At 41.2% G+C, this 19,502-nt stretch overlaps 1 protein-coding gene across 1 annotated transcript; it reads right to left on the bottom strand.

Moving 5' to 3' along the window:
- Nucleotides 1-409: 409 nt before the first annotated feature.
- On the bottom strand, nt 410-17,426 carry LOC127443558 (uncharacterized). The gene is made up of 3 exons (XM_051702241.1): nt 17,347-17,426; nt 1,638-2,582; nt 410-821 (listed from the first exon to the last, which is right to left on the bottom strand). The coding sequence occupies exons 1-2, from the start codon at nt 17,424-17,426 to the stop codon at nt 1,778-1,780; spliced, it is 885 nt and encodes a 294-aa protein (XP_051558201.1). The 3' UTR covers nt 410-821; nt 1,638-1,777.
- Nucleotides 17,427-19,502: the final 2,076 nt, after the last annotated feature.

Raw genomic sequence — 19,502 nt, 5'->3', positions numbered from 1 at the left:
CAAAAAAATTGCAGGAAGACTGTTACCTTTGAAATATTAAAATAACTGCTGTGTCAATTGTACAATTTATTAGAGTAAATGAGTCATGAAAAATACAAAAAAGACACATCTGAGGTAGACTAGACACACAAAGATTGGCAGAGATGTTTAACATGGAAATGTAATTTGGGTTTTTCCGCACAGGTTTGAGATCATATGAAAAATTATCTCGACAGCTGGAGACAAATGAGCTAGTTGATAATAGGAAGCAAGACCTCTTTGCTCAATAAAAATCAATTGATGTCAATGCTTTCATGGTGAAACTTGCTGTGCTGTTATTGGTCACTAACAATACAACCATTCCCCTCTCAGTTCTCTCAGATATCCCCACCTCACTCACATTTAAGCCACATAGCAGGGGTCATATTATTTAGGTATTAAATCATTTTATTTTTTTCCCTAAGGAAAATTATGTTATATCATGCTGTGTACTTAAAGTTTCTTGCAGTAAAAACAGTCATAATTTAATTTATCATTACCATTTCCACCCCCTCTATTAAGACCCCTAGAAATAAATGGTCCTGTAACAGGTTCTTAGTTCGGGGCAATGGAGGAGTCAGGAGACAACGAAGCAGGTTCAAGGTCAGTCCTTCTATTGTCCTTCTGAACCATACACACAATCGACGGTAACCGTCGATAACAAAGGAATAAGATTTCTAATAACTGAAAGCACTCTAAACATAAACAAACACAATCTCTCTCTGGTTACAGGCTGTTGCTTGACGAACACTCTCTCCCCCTCTGATGCTTCGGTGTGCCTTTTAAGCCTCCCTCCGCCATCACTATAATGAGAGACAGGTATTAGAAATAATTATGAGCCAGGTGACAAGCCTTACTGCTCTCCCTCTCCCGCAGACTGACACATGACCACGCCCCCCATGCCACAGGTCCCTTTTTGCTACTTTATCTTTAAGACGTCTATATAAACACCTGTTAAGATTACCTTTGCTAACTTACAGTTAGACATTATGTTGCCTTATCCTTTAATAACTTCAATAACCTGTTCTTTGCAAAGCCTGCATTTCATTGTGACAAGTTCACAAATCAATCCATGTTAAAATGTGCCACACACAATGTTAAGATCAGACTGTAGTGATGAGACATTGTTAAAAAAAGAGAAGCCATTCATTTTTAACACTAGGATCCAGAGACACCACAATGTTGGGTTGTGTACAATATTATTATTTACAAACTGGAATAATAGTTTCTTCTTCTGGTTTTAAGTAATTAGCTGTCGAGGATGGCCCTGGCTCCGCCTCCCCTGCCAGAGCATCGCACATTGCACATCTCCCTAACTTCATACAGGACCCATCTGCGCAAATTCCCTTTAATAGAACTCTAAAATCAGGCCAGTCAGTCCCCAAAATCAGAGGATGGGTGAGGCGGGAACTAACCGCGGCCTCCACTCTATGCTTTTTCCCCCGGAATTTAATCGTCAGGGTCACCACCGGATACTTGTGAATATCCCCGTGTACACATTTCACCTTCACCGTTTTAGTTGTGACCAATGCCTCGGGTTGAACCAAGCGTTGGTGGATAGTGGTTTGATTACACCCGGTGTCCACCAACGCTTGGTGAGTATCCCCCTTGACACTTACCGGTATCCGGTACGCTCCGGCCCAGTCGGGGGCAGCCTGTGGGAGGTCAGAGACCCGCACCACCGTTCCCAGCTCCATCAGAGGGCACTGATCCCGGAAGTGGCCCGGGTCTCCGCACCTCCATCAGGCTGGCCCAGGCGCTACGCCCGCACTTGCGTCGGCGGGCGCCCCCTCCCCCGAGGGGGAGAGCGGCGGGGCATTGGGATAGGGGAAGGTGTCGCCTCCCACACCCGGGGAACTGGTCTCAGGGGCTGAAGTCCTCCTTGTCTGCGTGGGGCAGGAACAGGACCTGGCGAGAGAGCAGAATGAGAGGAGAGAGGGGAGGGGGATGAGACAGAGGGAGGAGAGAGAGTGTAGGAGGGCTCTTCCGCCCTCGGGATCGCCGCCATGTGGTCCTCCGCAAGCCGGACGGCTTCCTCCAGCGATGCCGGGCGGTGGCACTGGACCCACTCCACCGTCCCTTTTGGCAGACGATGTATTAACTGTTCTAGTACCACCTGGTCGATAATCCCGTCGACGTCGCGGTCCCCCGCTAGCAACCATCTTCGGCAGGCGTCACGGAGCCATTGGGCAAAGGCAAATGGGCGGTCGGAGCTCTCCAACTTCAAGCTCCGGAAGAGTTGACGACTTTCCTCCGTAGTCCGACCAACCCGTTGCAGGATGGCTTTCTTTAAATCTCCGTAGGCCAGGAGACTCATCGCTGGCAGTTGTTGAGCCACGAGCTGGGCTTCCCCGGACAAAAGCGGGATAAGTCGGGCCGCCCATTGGCCGAGCAGCCAGCCCCAGATCTCGGCGGTTTGCTCAAACAAATCCAGGAAGGCCTCAGGGTCGTCCACGTCCCCATTTTCTGTAACGCGGACGGGGGTAATGGTATGTGACTGTCCGGGGTCACGGCTGGGGACGCCTCCTGGCTGAGGAGGCTCCGGATTGCCTGCCGATCCTCGGCTTGAGCGCGTAGGAGCTCGACAAACCGGCGATCTTGATCTTGTCGGAGCTCAAGCAGTGTTTGCTGGTGGCTCCGATGTAGGCCAGCAAGGGCTTGGAAGATCTCTGCCAACTGGGAGGACTCTACGGGGCGACTTCCATCCATCTTCAACCAAACTTAATTCCCGGGTTTCGGCACCAGTGTAAGAGTTTTTGGGATAAAGGAGGAGGCGAGAAGCGAGGTTTCCCAGTTCAGGTGGGTGCTTTAATTTATCCAGTTTATAGTTTTTTACAGCTTGGCAGGAACACTTGTTGACTTAACTACACACAATTTCACAGTCACTTTCGTGATAGGCTTGTATTTCTTATGCCGGTCTCTCTCCCTCTCTACTGGCGGTGTGGCTCCTTTTATGCCGCTCTCCCCGTGCTCACTGAAATTAGAGACAGGTGTTAGACATAATTTAGCTCAGGTGTAAGCGCCCTTACCGCTTTCTCTCTCTCCGGAGAGATGCTTGACCACGCCCCGCTGCCACATACATATATATATATATATATATATATATATATAAATTCAATATCTGTCCAATAATGAAAGGATAGTATTTAGGGTAAAAATCCCCCCTGTAGCAGGGGCTAAATGCCCCTATTAAACTCATTGGTTTTTTTTTTAAGTGGGGCAAATATATTTGTTATGAAAAATGTTCAAAGTGGGCTTACATTGACTGATCCAATCACAATGAAGATTAATTTGTTTATAGAATACTTCAAATGTAATGAAATGTCAAATGTGATTGAAATGAACAAGAAATTATGCACCCTTTTCTGAAATGGTTATTTTGCAAAAGCATCTTAATTTGTTACTAAAAAAAAAAACAATCTTGTTATCTCAAAAGTATTTGCATAAGTTGACAAATTGTGCACTATAACGTTTGCCCTGGTATGTACAATATATCAATATATCTACTTCCTCATTATCTCACCATGACTGGTCTCACAAAATACCATAGGTGTTCACATCAACTTAATTGTATTTCATTGTCAGTAATCCATTTTTGTTGATCCAATAGTTTTACAGCATTCATAGAGTCAGTAGCTGTATGTTAGGGAGGAAGGAACATGACCCCTTTAAATCTGCAACCAAGTAAATCTTTTAACCATTAATCTTTGTCCTTTAAACTTGTTATCTGTAGGTGTGTAGGATTGTGAACGGGGATGAAGCTTTAGCTAAGGTAAAGGTAGAAGAGACAAAAACCATTCCAGATAATGCACAGCATGATTTAGACAAGGCTCTATCTGCTCTTGACAGCGCTACAAGTCCCTGAACTTGATAAAGCTGACATCTCTCAGATGGGCATATTGACATCAGATACACTGGATGTGCAGCATTTGTGCTTTTTTTTTTTTTTTCGCTCAATCATCAATCTCATGCTTTTCCTTCATCTTCTTCCCATCAGCTTCATCATTATCTGTAGCATCACTACTCATAATTATTTTAAGACAACAATTTAATGGATGTTTAAAATGCCACAACCGAGACTGAAACAACTCTGTCTCTCCACTCCCCTTTTTCTCTGTAGTTCTTTTAGCTGTCTAATTGTTCAGTTTGGTCATGATATTAAACCTGTGCTGTATCTAAGCGGCAGATGCTTAGTGGAGTATCAAGTCAACAGGATATCAAAATTGACCCCATTGATTTTCTTAATACACCTTCCTGGTCTTTAAGGATTGAAGAATCGTGGTAGATACCTGTTAAAGTTCCACTGAATTGCATTTACATTTAATAAATACTAAGGACATCATTATAAGTTGATAATTGTAGGTTGTTGTGTATGTGTACATTTTTATTTGTAATTTATGTATTTAAAGTCTCACTGAAGTGCCTTGATGAGCACTGTTCGATTTGCTGTATGGACATATTTCCTACTGAAACAGGAATTGGGGGCGGGACATGTCGAACGACTCGTCTCATTTTTTAAAATAGCCAGTAGGCTTTAGTTTACAGCCACACACATACACACATACCCTTTTCCACCATGCTGCTCATGTCAGAGTCGCTGAGAACCAAACTATTAAAAGTCAACATTACTACATAACCAGCCCACAAACGCACACAACACATTGCGGTCTTTGCTTACGATGAGGCGGGAGCCGTTGTGCCAATACAGATGAATTAGAAACAAGCGAGTAAAAAACAATATATCCATTTATCCAATCACAATACACCAAACATAATGAATAAAAAACACTTACTCAAACTGTACATCCCAAGAAATCTCTGGCTGGACAAAAACATAAGTCAAAGATTAAAGTGCACCTATTATGGTTTTTAAAAGTGCCTAATTTTGTTTTAAAGGTGTCATACAATAGATTTACATGCATCCAAGGTCAAAAAAACACTTTAATTTGCTCATAATTTAAATCGCAGCATTACCTTTTTTTCCTGTGTCAAAAACGACTCCTTCAATGATCCATTCCAAAAGGATTCATTCTAAACTCCTCCTTTCGAGAGCCTACTCTGCTCTGATTGGTCAGATGTCCCAGTCTGTTGTGAATGGTCTACCGCTTACAGCTCGTGTTGGAAAGGAAACGCCCACTACCATATCCGATTTTCAGCTCCGTCTGAAAAAATGTCTGTTTTACCTTACCAATTAGAGCCCGAGTCCGATAGTGATACATCGAAAGATCAACCCAAACCACCATCGCAAGCACGACGAGAACAGGACGTTTCTCTGTGGTAAGTTTATATGTAGTTTGAAAATAACATGAGTTAGCCGGTTAGCAGAGGCTAACAGCTAACAGGCTAACAGCGTGCACTGGCTGTACATGTAAACAGACCAGAGGTGGGTTTTTTGTTACCAAATTACTTAGGTTAGTACAGGAAGTAAGTCTGGAATTACTAACGACTCGTTTCAGGTGTTCAGAATCGGTTCTTTCTTTTGGGTGTCAATAACTCCATTTATCATGCACTTTGATTTGATTTTTGAAACTTTGCAGGCTTTTTTACATTCACAAACAGCTATATAACACACTACATGAAAGGTAATATTTGAAAAACCATAATGGGTGCTCTTTATGAGAGCAAACCAAAAAAATAAAATAATAATAATCAATAACGTGCACAGATAAATAGTTTATAATTAAAACCACTACATCCAATAAGAAAATAAGAATGATCAATTTTGAAATCATGGTGACTTTAATGTGTCTTTAAATATGGATGTGTGTGTATGATTATGGGTGTAGCTAAAACCATTACTTTGACAGAAGCTCGCCTGGATTGGTCAGAGTAGTTAACAGTTGCTCTGGATGAGCAGATACGATGGAAGGAAAGCATTGCTCTGTTTGAACAAGATCCACAACACCATTGGGAATGTCTTCATCACTGCAGCCTGTGTGGCTTATTATGGAGCCTTCACCTCCCTTTACAGACAAATAGTAGTGTATTAATACTTCACAACCATTTCTCATTCACTTTATTACATCCTTATTACATACCATTAAATACATTAATTAGAATATGCCAGTCAGTATATTGTCCTGTTTCACTGATCTATGTCTGTTGCCTACCTGACCAAACTAGGACATGAAAACAGATGACCAACAGTTCCCCTTCAGATTACTGAACACTAACACTTTTAGTAACACTTTAACTTTTCATGACCCTCTGTTTCTCACATTAGCTCTCTTATTTATAATGTTCTGAACACACTGGTAGCTTGTGATCTATTAGGCCCACATTGAGTGTGAATTCAGTCTTTGTTGCTATTTTTTTTGCCTGAACAGTTTGTTAGGAAATTCACTACTTTTATGAGCTCATTCCAATGTTTTTTTCTAGGACTATCTTAGTGCATGAAGGTAAAATTATTTAAGTCAGACCAGAGATAAATTTCTACCATGCACAGACACATGGAGGGTTGATTGTATTACAATAGATTGTATTAAAAGTGAGAAATATGAATTTATAAGGTCTGCATCACAAAATATTCCCACTGATTTTTCTGCAATATAAAATTGAGCAAGGTTGTGACTATTGTGATGATTTTAATGCTTTTTTTATTTGCCCATTATGTTTTGTAAAGACCTGTTTCACAATCTTTCCTTGTCTTGAAACTCACAAATTATGAGAGTGTTAAGGTAGATTTTAATAGCATCTCTGATCTAAACTTTAGTAGCAAACATCCAACTAGAGATGGTTCGATTCATTTCTGTGAATCAGTTCAAAGTGAAGTTTGTTTTGAATCTATTTAAAATGGTTTTAATTATTTGTTTTGCATCAGTCTCTGTGTGGACTTTTCATTTGTTAAATTGTTTTAGTAAAAATATATGTTGGTAAATATTGCTGTTTATTACTAAGTATTGTTATGTTGATGCACATAAAAGTGAAAAACAGTGTGACAAACATGCCTTGACTTTTTTTATTTACTTGATTTTAACAGTGTTTCAGTTCTTACATTAAACATTTTGACTTACATTATACAAAATGCCCCGCACCCCCTGTTAAGCCATTTCAAAGTTAATATGTTAATACTGAGATATAAATGTCAAAGACTGAAAAATGTTGATATGTAATTTATATATCAAATGACCCTAGAGAAATATGCTTCTTGTTGTACTGCTACATGTTAATACCATGTGAAAATCTTAATTTCTCTGCAGCATGTGTTGCATGCGTTTCCTGAGCGTTTTTGTGTGAGCTGATAGATCACTGGATCATCCGCTGTCGAAAAGTTGTGGATCTCAGACAGTGACCACTTCAGTCAGATCAGCATTCTAGGAGACCCCTATACGAGATCTGACAGTGGAAGGCCGAAGGGTTGCTGCGGGACACTGTCTCCACTGAAAACGCAATCCATGTGATACGCGGACAGCGCTGGCCACTCATGATCAACCCTCAGTATCAGATGACCTCTGACTTTTCCAAACATGCCAGTAGCACTCTTTATTCTCAACTACATGCCTACAACAGTGTTCCTATGTTCTTAAAACTCTATGCCTTTTATATAAAGTTTCTTTAAACTTAACATGGCAAGTTGTGAGAAAAAATGTGAAATTAAATTTAATTAGCTAATAATTCTGTGTAATTGCCCTAAACTATGTGTTGGTATAGTTTCTAACACATAGCTCCTCTCAAATGACCATTAAAGCTAATGTTCTAGCTCTTGCTTGGTAACCCAGTGAAGCTAAGCAGCATTGAGCCTGGCTAGTACCTGGATGGGAGACCTCCTGGGGAAAACTATGGTTCCTACTGGAAGAGGTATTAGTGAGACCAGCAGGGGGTGCTCACCCTGTGGTCTGTGTAGGTCCTAATGCCCCAGTATAATAACAGGGACGCTATACTGTAAAAAAGGCACTGTCTTTGGATGAGACGTTAAACTGAGGTCTTTTTAATAATTAAAAATCAAATTTCTTGAAAAAAGTAGGGGTGCAACCTTCGGCCATTTGGCCTCTATCCCTGTACTCTACTCTTCACCAATAGCTGGTGTGCGACTGTGCGCTGGGTGTTCTGGTGCACTATGTCTGGCGTTGCATCATCTGGGTGGATCCTGAACACTGGTGGTTGTTGAGTAGATTCTCCTGCTACTAATGTATGTAAAGCACTTTGAGTGCCTAGAAAAGTGCTATATAAATGTAAGGAATTAATTAATTAATGGAACAGCTAATCAGTCTCTTCATGAAAGGTTTTTTTTTTTTTTTTTTAAGTTTTTAGTGTTGGTTGTCTCCATGAATTTTTAGCTTGACAATTCTAGTCCAATAACAACCTCTTCACATTGCTGCGGTCAGGGCAATACTACTGCAGTCTCAACACGGAGAAGTTTAAGAGGAGCTACTTCCTCTTAAAGCAATCCGAATTCTTAATGAACTGCTAAGGGATTGCACTATAGCACAAACCGACTCTATGACACCATACTTTATCAGACTGCTGCTATTAGGGATATAATGGGTTCACGGTTGCATGATATACATTGTTTTTCATTTTTCATTGTGCCTAGAAAAGAACTATATAAATGTAAGGAATTAATTAATTAATTGAACAGCTAATCAATAAAAAAAGGAAAAAAAAGGTTTTCATACCATTGACATCTCAATCACAGGGTTACAGTGGTGTAACTACAGGCAGTGCAGGGTGTGCAGCCACAGAAAGGGGGTAGAAAGGGGGGCCCGCAATGGCCGCCTGAAAGTGAATGATAAAAATGACCATGGGCCCACCTACAAGAACGATCTCTGTCCTGATAGCAAAAACTTTTATTTATTGTATTTATTTGTTTAGAATCAAACTAAATTACAAAACCAACCAATTACTGAATAATAAGCATATCTGAACTGTTAATCTGGGCAGCAATCATTACAAATAATTTTTGTTTATTTATTGTTTTGCAAAATTCAGTTTCATAAATCTTAAAATAATAATTCAAAAATGAGGTTTGACAGCATGGCATAATATTAAATTGCAGTAGAGAACATGTCTTTTTTATAGTAAATCTAGTTAAAACTAAATATTAAACTGCTGATATTAGCAATGCACCTTAATACTGTGATACCGTAATGCCGTAATATGTTTTGTGATGGTTATCATACCGTGAAAATCTCCTACCGTTACACCCCTAGCTGCTAAATTACCAAGAAAACTTTACACATTTGCACAGACACACACTTTATAGTTATACTTAATTTTCTTCTAATATGTTAATAGAAGCATAGTAAATTTTATGCACAGTTAAGCTGATCCAGGAAAAAATATTGTCAGTGCACGTGTATATATGTATGTTTCAAATAAAGGACTTTGACTTTGATAAGGATCAGTGTAGCACATACAGTTGTTATTAATACAAGTGTGAAATGGCATGAAAAGAGTAAATCTTTACCTTTGCTTAATCTAAATTCTCAAGCAATTCCTTGATAGTCTTAGGTTTTGGGGCAGAGAAGTTATATGGAATGTAACACAGAGCTAAACTTGAACCACAAGAGAAAGATACTTCTTGACACCTCAGTAGATATATTCCCATTGGGTTGCTAGTTTGCATTTCATAGTCTGCAACATCTTAAGTAAATAGTTGAGTCAGTTTAAGGACATCTCTGATAGTTAGGTGCTGTTCAGTTTGTTGGAGATGTTGTCAAATTGGTAGAAAGTGCAGCCTTCACAAACCAAATAGGCAAACAATCCTCCCTGCATTACCATATAAATTTCTCTCTCTCATTCCAACCTCTCCATTTTCATTACTGACCTCAGTTTTCACTACATTTGTCTGCCGTTCTCCTTTCTTCTTCTGTTCATTCTGTTCATTCTTGTCATTTGTGTTTCTCTCTCTCTCTCTCTCTCTCTCTCTCTCTCTCTCTCTCTCTCTCTCGGGAGTCTTCCAGAAAGACTAAAACAGACATTTAAACATCAAACTGTTTCACATTCATATGCACACACACAAATATCACAACACAAGCACTCTGCACTCAGCTCAACTCCACTTTGCACAGTGGCATTGATGGCATGATGCTTAGATTTCAGGCACAGCACACAAACATACACAAATATACATTACTTTCTTCATTTCAGCTGAATCTCCAGAAGCCCTGACTTTTTACATAGGAGTACACTGTCACATCCTTTCCATCTGCTAAAGATCATGGCTCAACATAAAGGATTACCTCGGGCCAGTGTGAGAGAGTTTCAGACCAGACCAGGGAACTGTCACTTTTTCCATTGAGCCAGCTATTATTGCAAATTTATATATATATATATATATATATATATTCCCATGACACTTTGTGGGCAATGTGGCTGGAACTTCCTGTGGCCAAATACTGCAAATAGAAGCATTTTAGTTATTTTGTTGATTCTTTATCCATCGATGGAAGAACCTGACAGACTAACCTGAAAAGCTATGTAGTCTATTAGCACCTTTACTGCTGTAAAGTTGGACATGTTTTGAGAACTGTAGACAATTATGTTTATTTTAAAGCATATACTGAGTCTAGTCAGAACCTGAAGAGTTTGTTGTAACATGATTATGTACTTACTGCAGATACAGGGGAGGTCCAGACAGCAGGATGCTCGTGTATTACAGGACTAAGGCGATGATACTGTTATGCTGCCGTTTTTTGGATAAAATACAATTATTTTGCGGGAGATTAATGTGTAGTAACAAGCTCAGTCTAGCTTTATAATTGTTAGTTTACATACATAACCTCTGTATCTAAATGCTATAACCTACATGAAATGTTTTAGTGTTGAATGAACAACTGATTCTGTTGATCGATTGAATTTATTGTTCTTGTGTAGGAAATAATGATGTATTAGCAGACACACAATAAACTGTACCGTACAAAAAGAACTACATACAATACAAATAAACATATTTATTTGGACATACATAATAAACATTGTACACAAAAGTTCAATGTTCTCTGTAAAGCAACTATAAAACAGTATGTATTATTAAAAGCACTGTACAAATAAACTTAATTGATACTGAATTAATGTCCACACTGTTTTCCAAATCACCTCTTCCCCTTAACCTTCTGGGGTCTGAGTGTGTTTTGGGCCCTGGAGAAGTTTTGACATGCCTTGACATTTGTGATTTTTTCAGCTGCTTAAAAACACATCAGTGGCTAAAGTTTGATTACACTGTATTCAGCACAAACTGGGCTACAATGATATGTGAGCAACATGTATGTACATGTTTGTGTTTTTGAGAAAATAACGTTTATGCGTGGTTTTTGAAAAAACAAATATTTTAAGTCACTGAAATAAGGCCATATAACACATACTAAACATTTGTTCACAAGACTTTTGAGAACTGGATCTTGTAGCCTAGAGTTTTTGCTACAAAACGATGTGAAAACCATCCTGATCACTCATTCATTCGAAACAATATAGTCATTTAACTTGTGTGAGACACTTTTAGGGCGTGGCGTGGATGATCATGAATACTGATGTGATTCACACCTGAGGAGACAAAGACCCCTCCCCTGAGAGAGAATGAATGTGAGGAGACTTAATGATTGAATGTATAGTTTGTAGCTTATTCACAAAATCAAGTTTAAAGTTAAAAGAAGTAATCTGACAATACATTTTCTTTACATAAAGACTTTACTTAAAAACTTTAGATTTTTTATTGTTTTGAAAAGAAGTCTCTTTTGCTCACCAAGGCTGCATTTATTTGATCCAAAATACAGCAAAAACAGTGATAGTGAAATATTTGTACAATTTAAAATAACTTTTCTATTTGAATATATTGTAAAATGCAATTTATTCCTGTGATCAAAGCTGAATTTTCAGCATCATTACTGCAGTCTTCAGTGTCACATGATCCTTCAGAAATCATTCTAATATGCTGATTTTCTAATATGGGCATATTTACACCCGAACAGATATTTGCAAGCACAAGCTTCGTTGATGATAATGAGGCAGCATAAACACTAGTTAAAATATAATTTAAACATTCATATTATTTTTATATCATATTACATATCATATTTATATCATACAGCATACAATTTAAATACCTGCTTTAGCCGAAACAACATTTAAATGTAACTAAAACTTGCCTATTAGGACATATTTCAAATTTCAATACTTTGAATACTGGCTGGGAAGTCTGGAAATAGTCCAACTAGTAAAATATGTACATGTTTATATAAAATAGCATGTCAACTAATGTAAGTAAAGACTTACTCATCCGAAATTGTATCCTCGGCTGGATCAAGTCGCTCTTCAAAATGTAAACGTTCATCATCAGAGTCCCGCTCTTCTTCTGAGAAAAATGTGAAATCTTCGTAACTATCCAGGACCATCTGTAGAGCTTCCTCACCTGTGTAGCGTGCCATCTTCCAAACGCGCAGAAAAGTGAATGAACTTGATGCTTTTTAAGGCACTGTTGGGGGCGTTTACCATTTACATTGATCGCCTCAGCACATTACAGTATGAATAGCGCGCTCTGCTGGTGGGTGTGATCACGTTAGCGATAATTAGCTGAGCCAGGAGAAACTGTACATCACTTTGTTTCATACAGATTACATTGCTGGAGAATATTTGTTTTAAATTTGAATTGTTTGATTTAAAAGTAGACATTTTAGGCTTTCTTTAGACATATGTTTCATGTTTGTCTGATAAGCATTCGCAGAGTTTCAGTTCATTTTTGTGACGTGTTTCAGAAAGATGCTCGCGGAGACAGAGACGGCTGAAAGCGCACCCTGTTTATTTTCTTTATTTTACAAAAGCACAAGGTTTTGTTGTTATTGTTAGTGTACACAAATAAAAGTAGACCCTTTATAGTTTCTAATGATGTCTTACACTTATCTGTATGCCCAAAAATATATTATTTTAAGTTGATTCCACTGTTATGAGGAAAAAATCCAGCAGGACATGCCGGCGCGTCCGTTGACCCCTGAGGGTTAAGGGAAGACATGCATACTCTGCAAAGACACTCAAAAGAAAGTGCACTGCATGCAGGAAAAATGCAGGAAAGAGGAAAATCATAATATAATGAATTTCAAACGTGATAAAACATCTCACTACTGTACACATCTAATCTAATATTTATGGTCTTACACTGTAGAATTTATCCATTTAGCATCACAGCATGAAAACAGTTTAAAACATCGTCACTACCAGGGTTGGGAGGGTTACTTTTGATATGTATTCCACTAAAGATTACAGAATACATGCTGTAAAATGAAATTTGTAATGTATTCCGTTAGATTACTCAAGGTCAGTAATGTATTCTAAATAATTTGGATTATTTCTTCAGCACTGGTAGATTTTTTTACTTGTTTTGACTATAAAACTTCATGGTTACATTCCTAACCTCCGTTCCTTGATGGAGGGAATGAGACATTGTGCCGATGTAGTGACACTAGGGGTCACTCTTGGGAGCCCCAAACATCTCTGCTTTTTTGAAAAAAGGCCAATGAGAATTTGTGAGTGGAATTTGCATGCCACTCCCCCGGACATACGGGTATAAAAGGAGCTGGTATGCAACCACTCATTCAGGTTTAGTGCTGAGGAGCCGAGACCAGGTCCCGGACATTTCAGCGGGTAGTTCAGCGTTGTGGCAAGAGGGACACAACGTCTCGTTCCCTCCATCAGGGAACGGAGGTTACGAAAGTAACCATGACGTTCCCTATCTGTCACTCACTCAACGTTGTGTCGATGTAGTGACACTAGGGGTCCCTAGACAAAACGTCACAACTATCTGAACTGTGTTACGTGAACTTGCGATGTGTGACGGGCAGACCACTGTGTGCCTCGTAGCCAGCGCACCAGGCCATCAAGTAACCTCCCCCAACGCTCTTATGAGTGTCGAACGGTCCTTCAGGAACAAGTCGACTACCCAACAATAGGGACAGGCTAGCCAAGCCGAGGCCTCTTTTCCTCTCTTTTCTCCCCAAAAAGAGTGGAATTTGTTAACTGACTGGGAGCCATAAGTGTCTGCATCAGGGGGTGTCCCTCCCAAGGGGGAAGACACCGCAGAGAAGACACACCCCACCCAAAAAGAGGGGGGGGGGGGGGTATTTTGAGTGGAATACGTCACATGGTCTTGCCGAGTCTTGTCGGAAGTGTATGTCATGTGGAGAGGTCCCATGATACGTCCTACCAGAAGGGGGAGGAGTTTCTACAAGGCATGGCGACGGGGGACAGAGGGGCCTCTGTCAAAGGAAGATGCAGTTTATCGACAGGGAAATGATTTTGCGGAAGATATCACATGGGGTCACCTACGGGGACACGACTGGGAGTCAAGAGCACACATCTTCGCTATGCGCAAGCAGTACACCTGGCCAACTTCCCAGAACTTACCTGCTTGTGCCTGCCAATACACGGGATGAGACCGGCTCAACCCGGAGATTGTAAAACTTCGCAAAGGTGTTGGGTGCTGCCCAGCCCACTGCTCTGCAGATGTCTGCCAAAGAGGCGCCACTGGCCAGGGCCCAGGAGGCCGCCACACTCCTGGTAGAGTGGGCTCGTAACCCCGCAGGGGGTGGCACATCCTGAGCCTGATATGCCATCGCGATGGCGTCAATGACCCAGTGGGCGATCCTCTGTTTGGAGACAGCGCTTCCTTTCCGCTATCCACCAAAGCAGACAAAGAGCTGCTCAGAGCTTCTAAAGCTCTGTGTGTGATCCAAATAGATGCGTAAAGCCCGCACCAGACACAGCAATGCCAAGGCTGGGTCTGCCTCCTCCTGGGTGCAGGTTCACCACCTGATTCCTAAAAGGGGTTGTGGGAACCTTGGACACATAGCCCGGTCGGGGCCTCAGGATCACTTGAGAGTAACCCGGACTGAAATCCAGGCACGATTCGCTGACAGAGAATGCCTGCAGGTCTCCTACCCTTTTGATGGAAGTGAGTGCAGTCAGGGGGGCAGTCTTCAAAGAGAGTGACTTAAGCTCAGCTGACTCCAAGGGCTCAAAGGGAGCTCCCCGTAGACCCTGAAGGACTACAGAGAGGTCCCACGAGGGGACGAGGCACAGTCTGGAGGGATTCAACCTCCTAGCGCCTCTCAGGAACCTGATGATCAAGTTGTGCTTCCCCAAGTACTTACCATATACTGCATCGTGATGAGCCAAAATAGCGGCTACAAAGACCTTCAAGGTGGAGGGGGACAGCCACCCCTCCAGCCTCTCCTGCAGGAAGGGAAGCACCGATCTGACTGTGCATCTCTGGGGGTCTTCTCGTCGGGAAGAACACCACTTAGTGAACAGATGCCACTTCAAGGCATACAGGCGCCCCATAGAGGGAGCCCTAGCCTGAGTGATTGTGTCTACCACCATGGGTGGTAGGCCACTTAGGTTTTCTGTGTCCCGTCCAGGGGCCAGACATGGAGATTCCAGAGATCTGGTCATGGGTGCCAGATGGTACCCCATCCCTGAGAAAGAAGGTCATTCCTCAGGGGAATTCACCATGGGGGGCTTTCGTGAGGAGCGTGAGATCCGAGAACCATGTCTGGGTGGGCCAGTAGGGTGCTACTAGGATGATCTGCTCCTCGTCCTCCCTGACCTTGCACAGGGTCTGTGCAAGTAGGCTCACTGGTGTAAATGCATATTTGCGTAGTCCAGGGGGGCAGCTGTGTGCCAGCACATCTATACCAAGAGGTGCCTCGGTCAGGGCATACCAAAGCGGGCAGTGGTAGGATACCGGGAAGCAAACAGGTCAACCTGTGCTCAACCGAATCGACTCCAAATCAGCTGGACCACCTGAGGGTGGAGTCTCCACTCTCCCCTGAGGGTAACCTGATGTGCAACAGAAGCATAGACCGCCTTGACGGTTGCTGGACGCTACCGTCGCTGTGTTGTCCGTCCAGACCAACATGTGCTTGCCCTGGATCAGCGGCTGGAACCTCCGCAGGGTGAGCAGTACTGTCAACAACTCTAGGCAGTTGATGTTCCAACGCAGCGGCAGGCCAGTCCAGGAGCCAGCGGCTGTGTGCCCGTTTGGAGGCATCTGTTGTAACCACAATGTGTCTGGAGACCTGCTCTAGGGGAACCCCTGCCCATAGAAATGCAAGGTTGGTCCAAGGACTGAAGAGGCGGCGACAGATCGGCGTGATGGCCACGCGATGTGTCCCGCGGCGCCATGCCCATCTCGGAACTCGAGTCTGAAGCCAGTGCTGAAGCGGTCTCATATGCATCAACCCGAGCGGTTTGGCCGCTGCTGAGGATGCCATATGCCCCAGGAGCCTCTGAAAAAGTTTCAGTGGAACCGCTGTCCTCTGTCTGAACGCCTTCAGACAGTTCAACACTGTCTGCGCACGCTCGTTCATGAGGCGTGCTGTCATCCAACTCCAAACCGAGAAAAAAGGGGGAGAAGCCGCTGAAATGCGCCATAGAATCCAGCAGATGAGGTGAATGAACTCACGGATGAATTCAGCTTCTATGAATAGAACCGCTCGGCTCCTTTTATACCCGTATGTCCAGGGGAGTGGCATGCAAATTCCACTTTTTTCAAAAAAGCAGAGGTGTTTGGGGCTCCCAAGAGTGACCCCTAGTGTCACTACATCGACACAATATCGAGTGAGTGACAGATAGGGAAACTCTGCCAGTACAGTAAGACAAAATACACATGTTAAAAATACATTCTCTGAAAAACCTAAATATCTTATGCAGTGTTGTTTCTAAAACAAGATCAATCTAATATATGTTGTTTTAAGGATTTTTAAATATTTTTACAGGAAAAAAATAAAAATATTATTATCAAGAATAAGAATTTTGCCCTAATATCAAAGGTCTTATTAGAAAAAAAAAAATTATGATCCAACGTGAATTTTCTTGATAAAAAATTTTTATCGTGCCTGGTAATGTGCATGTAAAATGGCTAAAAATAGCATTTTAGCTTAGCGTAAAGCTGACAATTTACACAAGGTTTATTTCTATTTCTTCTGCTCCAGACTTACTTCAAACTTACTTCTCTGCCTGCTCGTATGAATGTAACACATCATAAGAAAATGTTTCACCGCTGTTCAAATGCAATTTGGATCACATCATTTATATGTATAAATGTTTTCCATCTGAAAGGACTAAATATTAAATGAAACAAATGACAATAAAATGCAAAGTAATCTCTTCAGTAATCAAAATACTTTTTGAATGTAACTGGATTCTAATTACCAATGATTTAAATTGTAACTGTAGTGAAATACATTTACATATATTTTGTATTTTATATTTCGTCGTGCCTCTCCAGGCTCCACCCACAAAGTCTTCCATGGCTCCGCCCACAGAGTCTTCCACGGCTCCGCCCGCTCCCCCAGAGACTCCTCCTCCAGCGGCTCCGCCCGCTCCCCCAGAGACTCTTACTCAAGCAGCTCCGCCCGCTCCCCCAGAGACTCCTCCTCCAGTGTCTCCACCTGCTCCCCCAGAGACTCCTTCTCCAGCATCTGGAATCCACTCCTTAAAGGGGGGCTCTGTCACATACTCCCTGTTTTGTCTTGACCTCGATGTTGAAATTCTTGTTTAGTTCCCCGTTCCTGTTTCCTGTGTTAGTTTTGTAGTCCTTTGTAGTTTTATTTCTTGATTGGTTTTCCCCTGATTGTTTCCCCAGGTGTTCCTCATTCCCTTGTTTTCCCTTGTGTATTTAAGCCCTGGTTTCTTTGTCAGTCTTCACATGTGTTGTCATGTTCTGTGCCTGGTTCCCTGTGTTTTGTTTCTTTTTATTCTGAGTTACCCTGTTTATCTTTTGTTTCATTAAAAGCTAAGTTTAGATCCTCAATCCTCGTCTGCCTCGCCACAGACTGGAGTGCTTTGCGAGTGGTTTCTGATCATAACATTGCTGTTTTAGATAAAACTTCAGTTTCGCTTGATTATTAGGATAACCATTAATTGCACACTTTGTCTGGAAAATTTTCAACAATTCAAAAGCAAGAATCTAACCGCAAGACACGCAAGCAAGCAGAGACCGGCTACACACAAAATGTCAACCAATCACACTTCTGGTATCCAACCGGAAATTCCACCCACCTAGTGAAATACAGTGGACTCGCTGAGAATATTGTGGATATACATTTATATATTCTGATGCATATAACATTGCTAAACAAAAGAAAAAAAAATTGAGCCCTGAAAATGTTTCTCTCTCTCTCTCTCTCTCTCTCTCTCTCTCTCTCTCTCTCTCTCACACACACACACACACACACACATGTTGGTGTGGCTATCCTTATGAGGACTCTCCTTAGACATAATGGTTTTTATACTGTACAAACTATAGATTATATCCCCTAACCCTATCCCTACCCCTAAACCTAACCTTCACAAAAAACTTTCTGCATTTTTACATTTTCAAAAAAACATTGTTTAGTGTGTTTTTAAGCGATCTGAATTATGGGGACACTAGAAATGTCCTCATAAACCACATTTATAGCATAATACCCTTGTAATTGCCAGTTTGTTATCTAAAACAATTTCCTCGTAAACCACCCAAACCCGCCCCCACACACACACACACTCACCTATACACATCTTTATGTCATCATCTTTATATAAACCTCTTAAAGCAAACATACAAGCTTGTACATGTTTATTCTATAGCCTACACACTACTTCTTTGTATTTTCCAACTTGCATCTTATATGCTGGAGTAAAATATGTCAAATTTTGTAAAAATGCAACAAACTGTTTGCAACCATTTTGTATTTAGGCAAATCATTAGATTTGGGCTAAAGTGACAAATAATGGTTTAAAAGTTATCAAGCTAACAGTCGCAGGCTTTCTCTGAACACTTGAGGATGCTTTCTGGCTGGGTATGCCTGTTCTGCTGGAGGAGGTAACCTTTAGGCTTTTTTTAAATCAGTTTGTGGTGGAACTATACCTGCTCCGATAAAATTCCAACCTCGTTTTTTTCACCAGGGATGCTGAAAGCAAAAATTTTAGGCAGAAGCCTTTTACAGAGCAATAGATGCTATTTCCACTAAGTGTAAAGAGCTACAAAAAACATATTCTTTGCACTAAGTGGCCAAACTGGCTGGTTGTGACGTCATCAAACCAACATTCCGCAGTCAATATGCAGATTGTGTTGTATACAAAATTTATACTAGATCAGCTTTAAAGATTGTCAAAATCATGGTGACGGACTAGTTCTTTGTCTATATAAATATTAGTCAAAAACTGTCTCCTTACACAATTCAAATGTTGACATAATCAAACTAAAAAGATTCAAATCTGCTTCCACGCCTAACCAGGGACTGGGGCTGCAAATTAGCCTATGGCTAGAAGGCTGTATGCAGAGCATCTACTGCTTGAAACTCTATGTGTTAATGTTATTCTGCATTGTCCCTGTCAAATAAACGAACAAACAAACACAATGAGAGAATGGCTCTGCATTACAAATGGGATAAATCACCCTCTGAGGGGCACATTTTGAAGGGTGAACAATCATGAGAGTCATGCTGTTAGATCACTTCAAACAGAATTTCCAATAAAAATGACTTAGAAAGTGAGTTTGAACGACCCTTATTCCT

This window comes from Myxocyprinus asiaticus, chromosome 7, assembly GCF_019703515.2.
Source record: "Myxocyprinus asiaticus isolate MX2 ecotype Aquarium Trade chromosome 7, UBuf_Myxa_2, whole genome shotgun sequence".
Taxonomy (NCBI): domain Eukaryota; kingdom Metazoa; phylum Chordata; class Actinopteri; order Cypriniformes; family Catostomidae; genus Myxocyprinus; species Myxocyprinus asiaticus.
Note: the sequence above shows the minus strand (reverse complement) of the source record. Positions and strands in the feature narration are given on the sequence as shown.

What these genes read in the sequence shown, in the direction of transcription:
- LOC127443558 (XM_051702241.1), bottom strand. Translation starts at nt 17,426, where the DNA reads ATGCTGGAGAAGGAGTCTCTGGGGGAGCAGGTGGAGACACTGGAGGAG. An exon ending in GAGCGGGCGGAGCTGCTTGA is followed by an intron (nt 2,583 to 17,346) that starts GTAAGAGTCTCT and finishes TACGCGCTCAAG; the next exon opens with CCGAGGATCGGCAGGCAATC.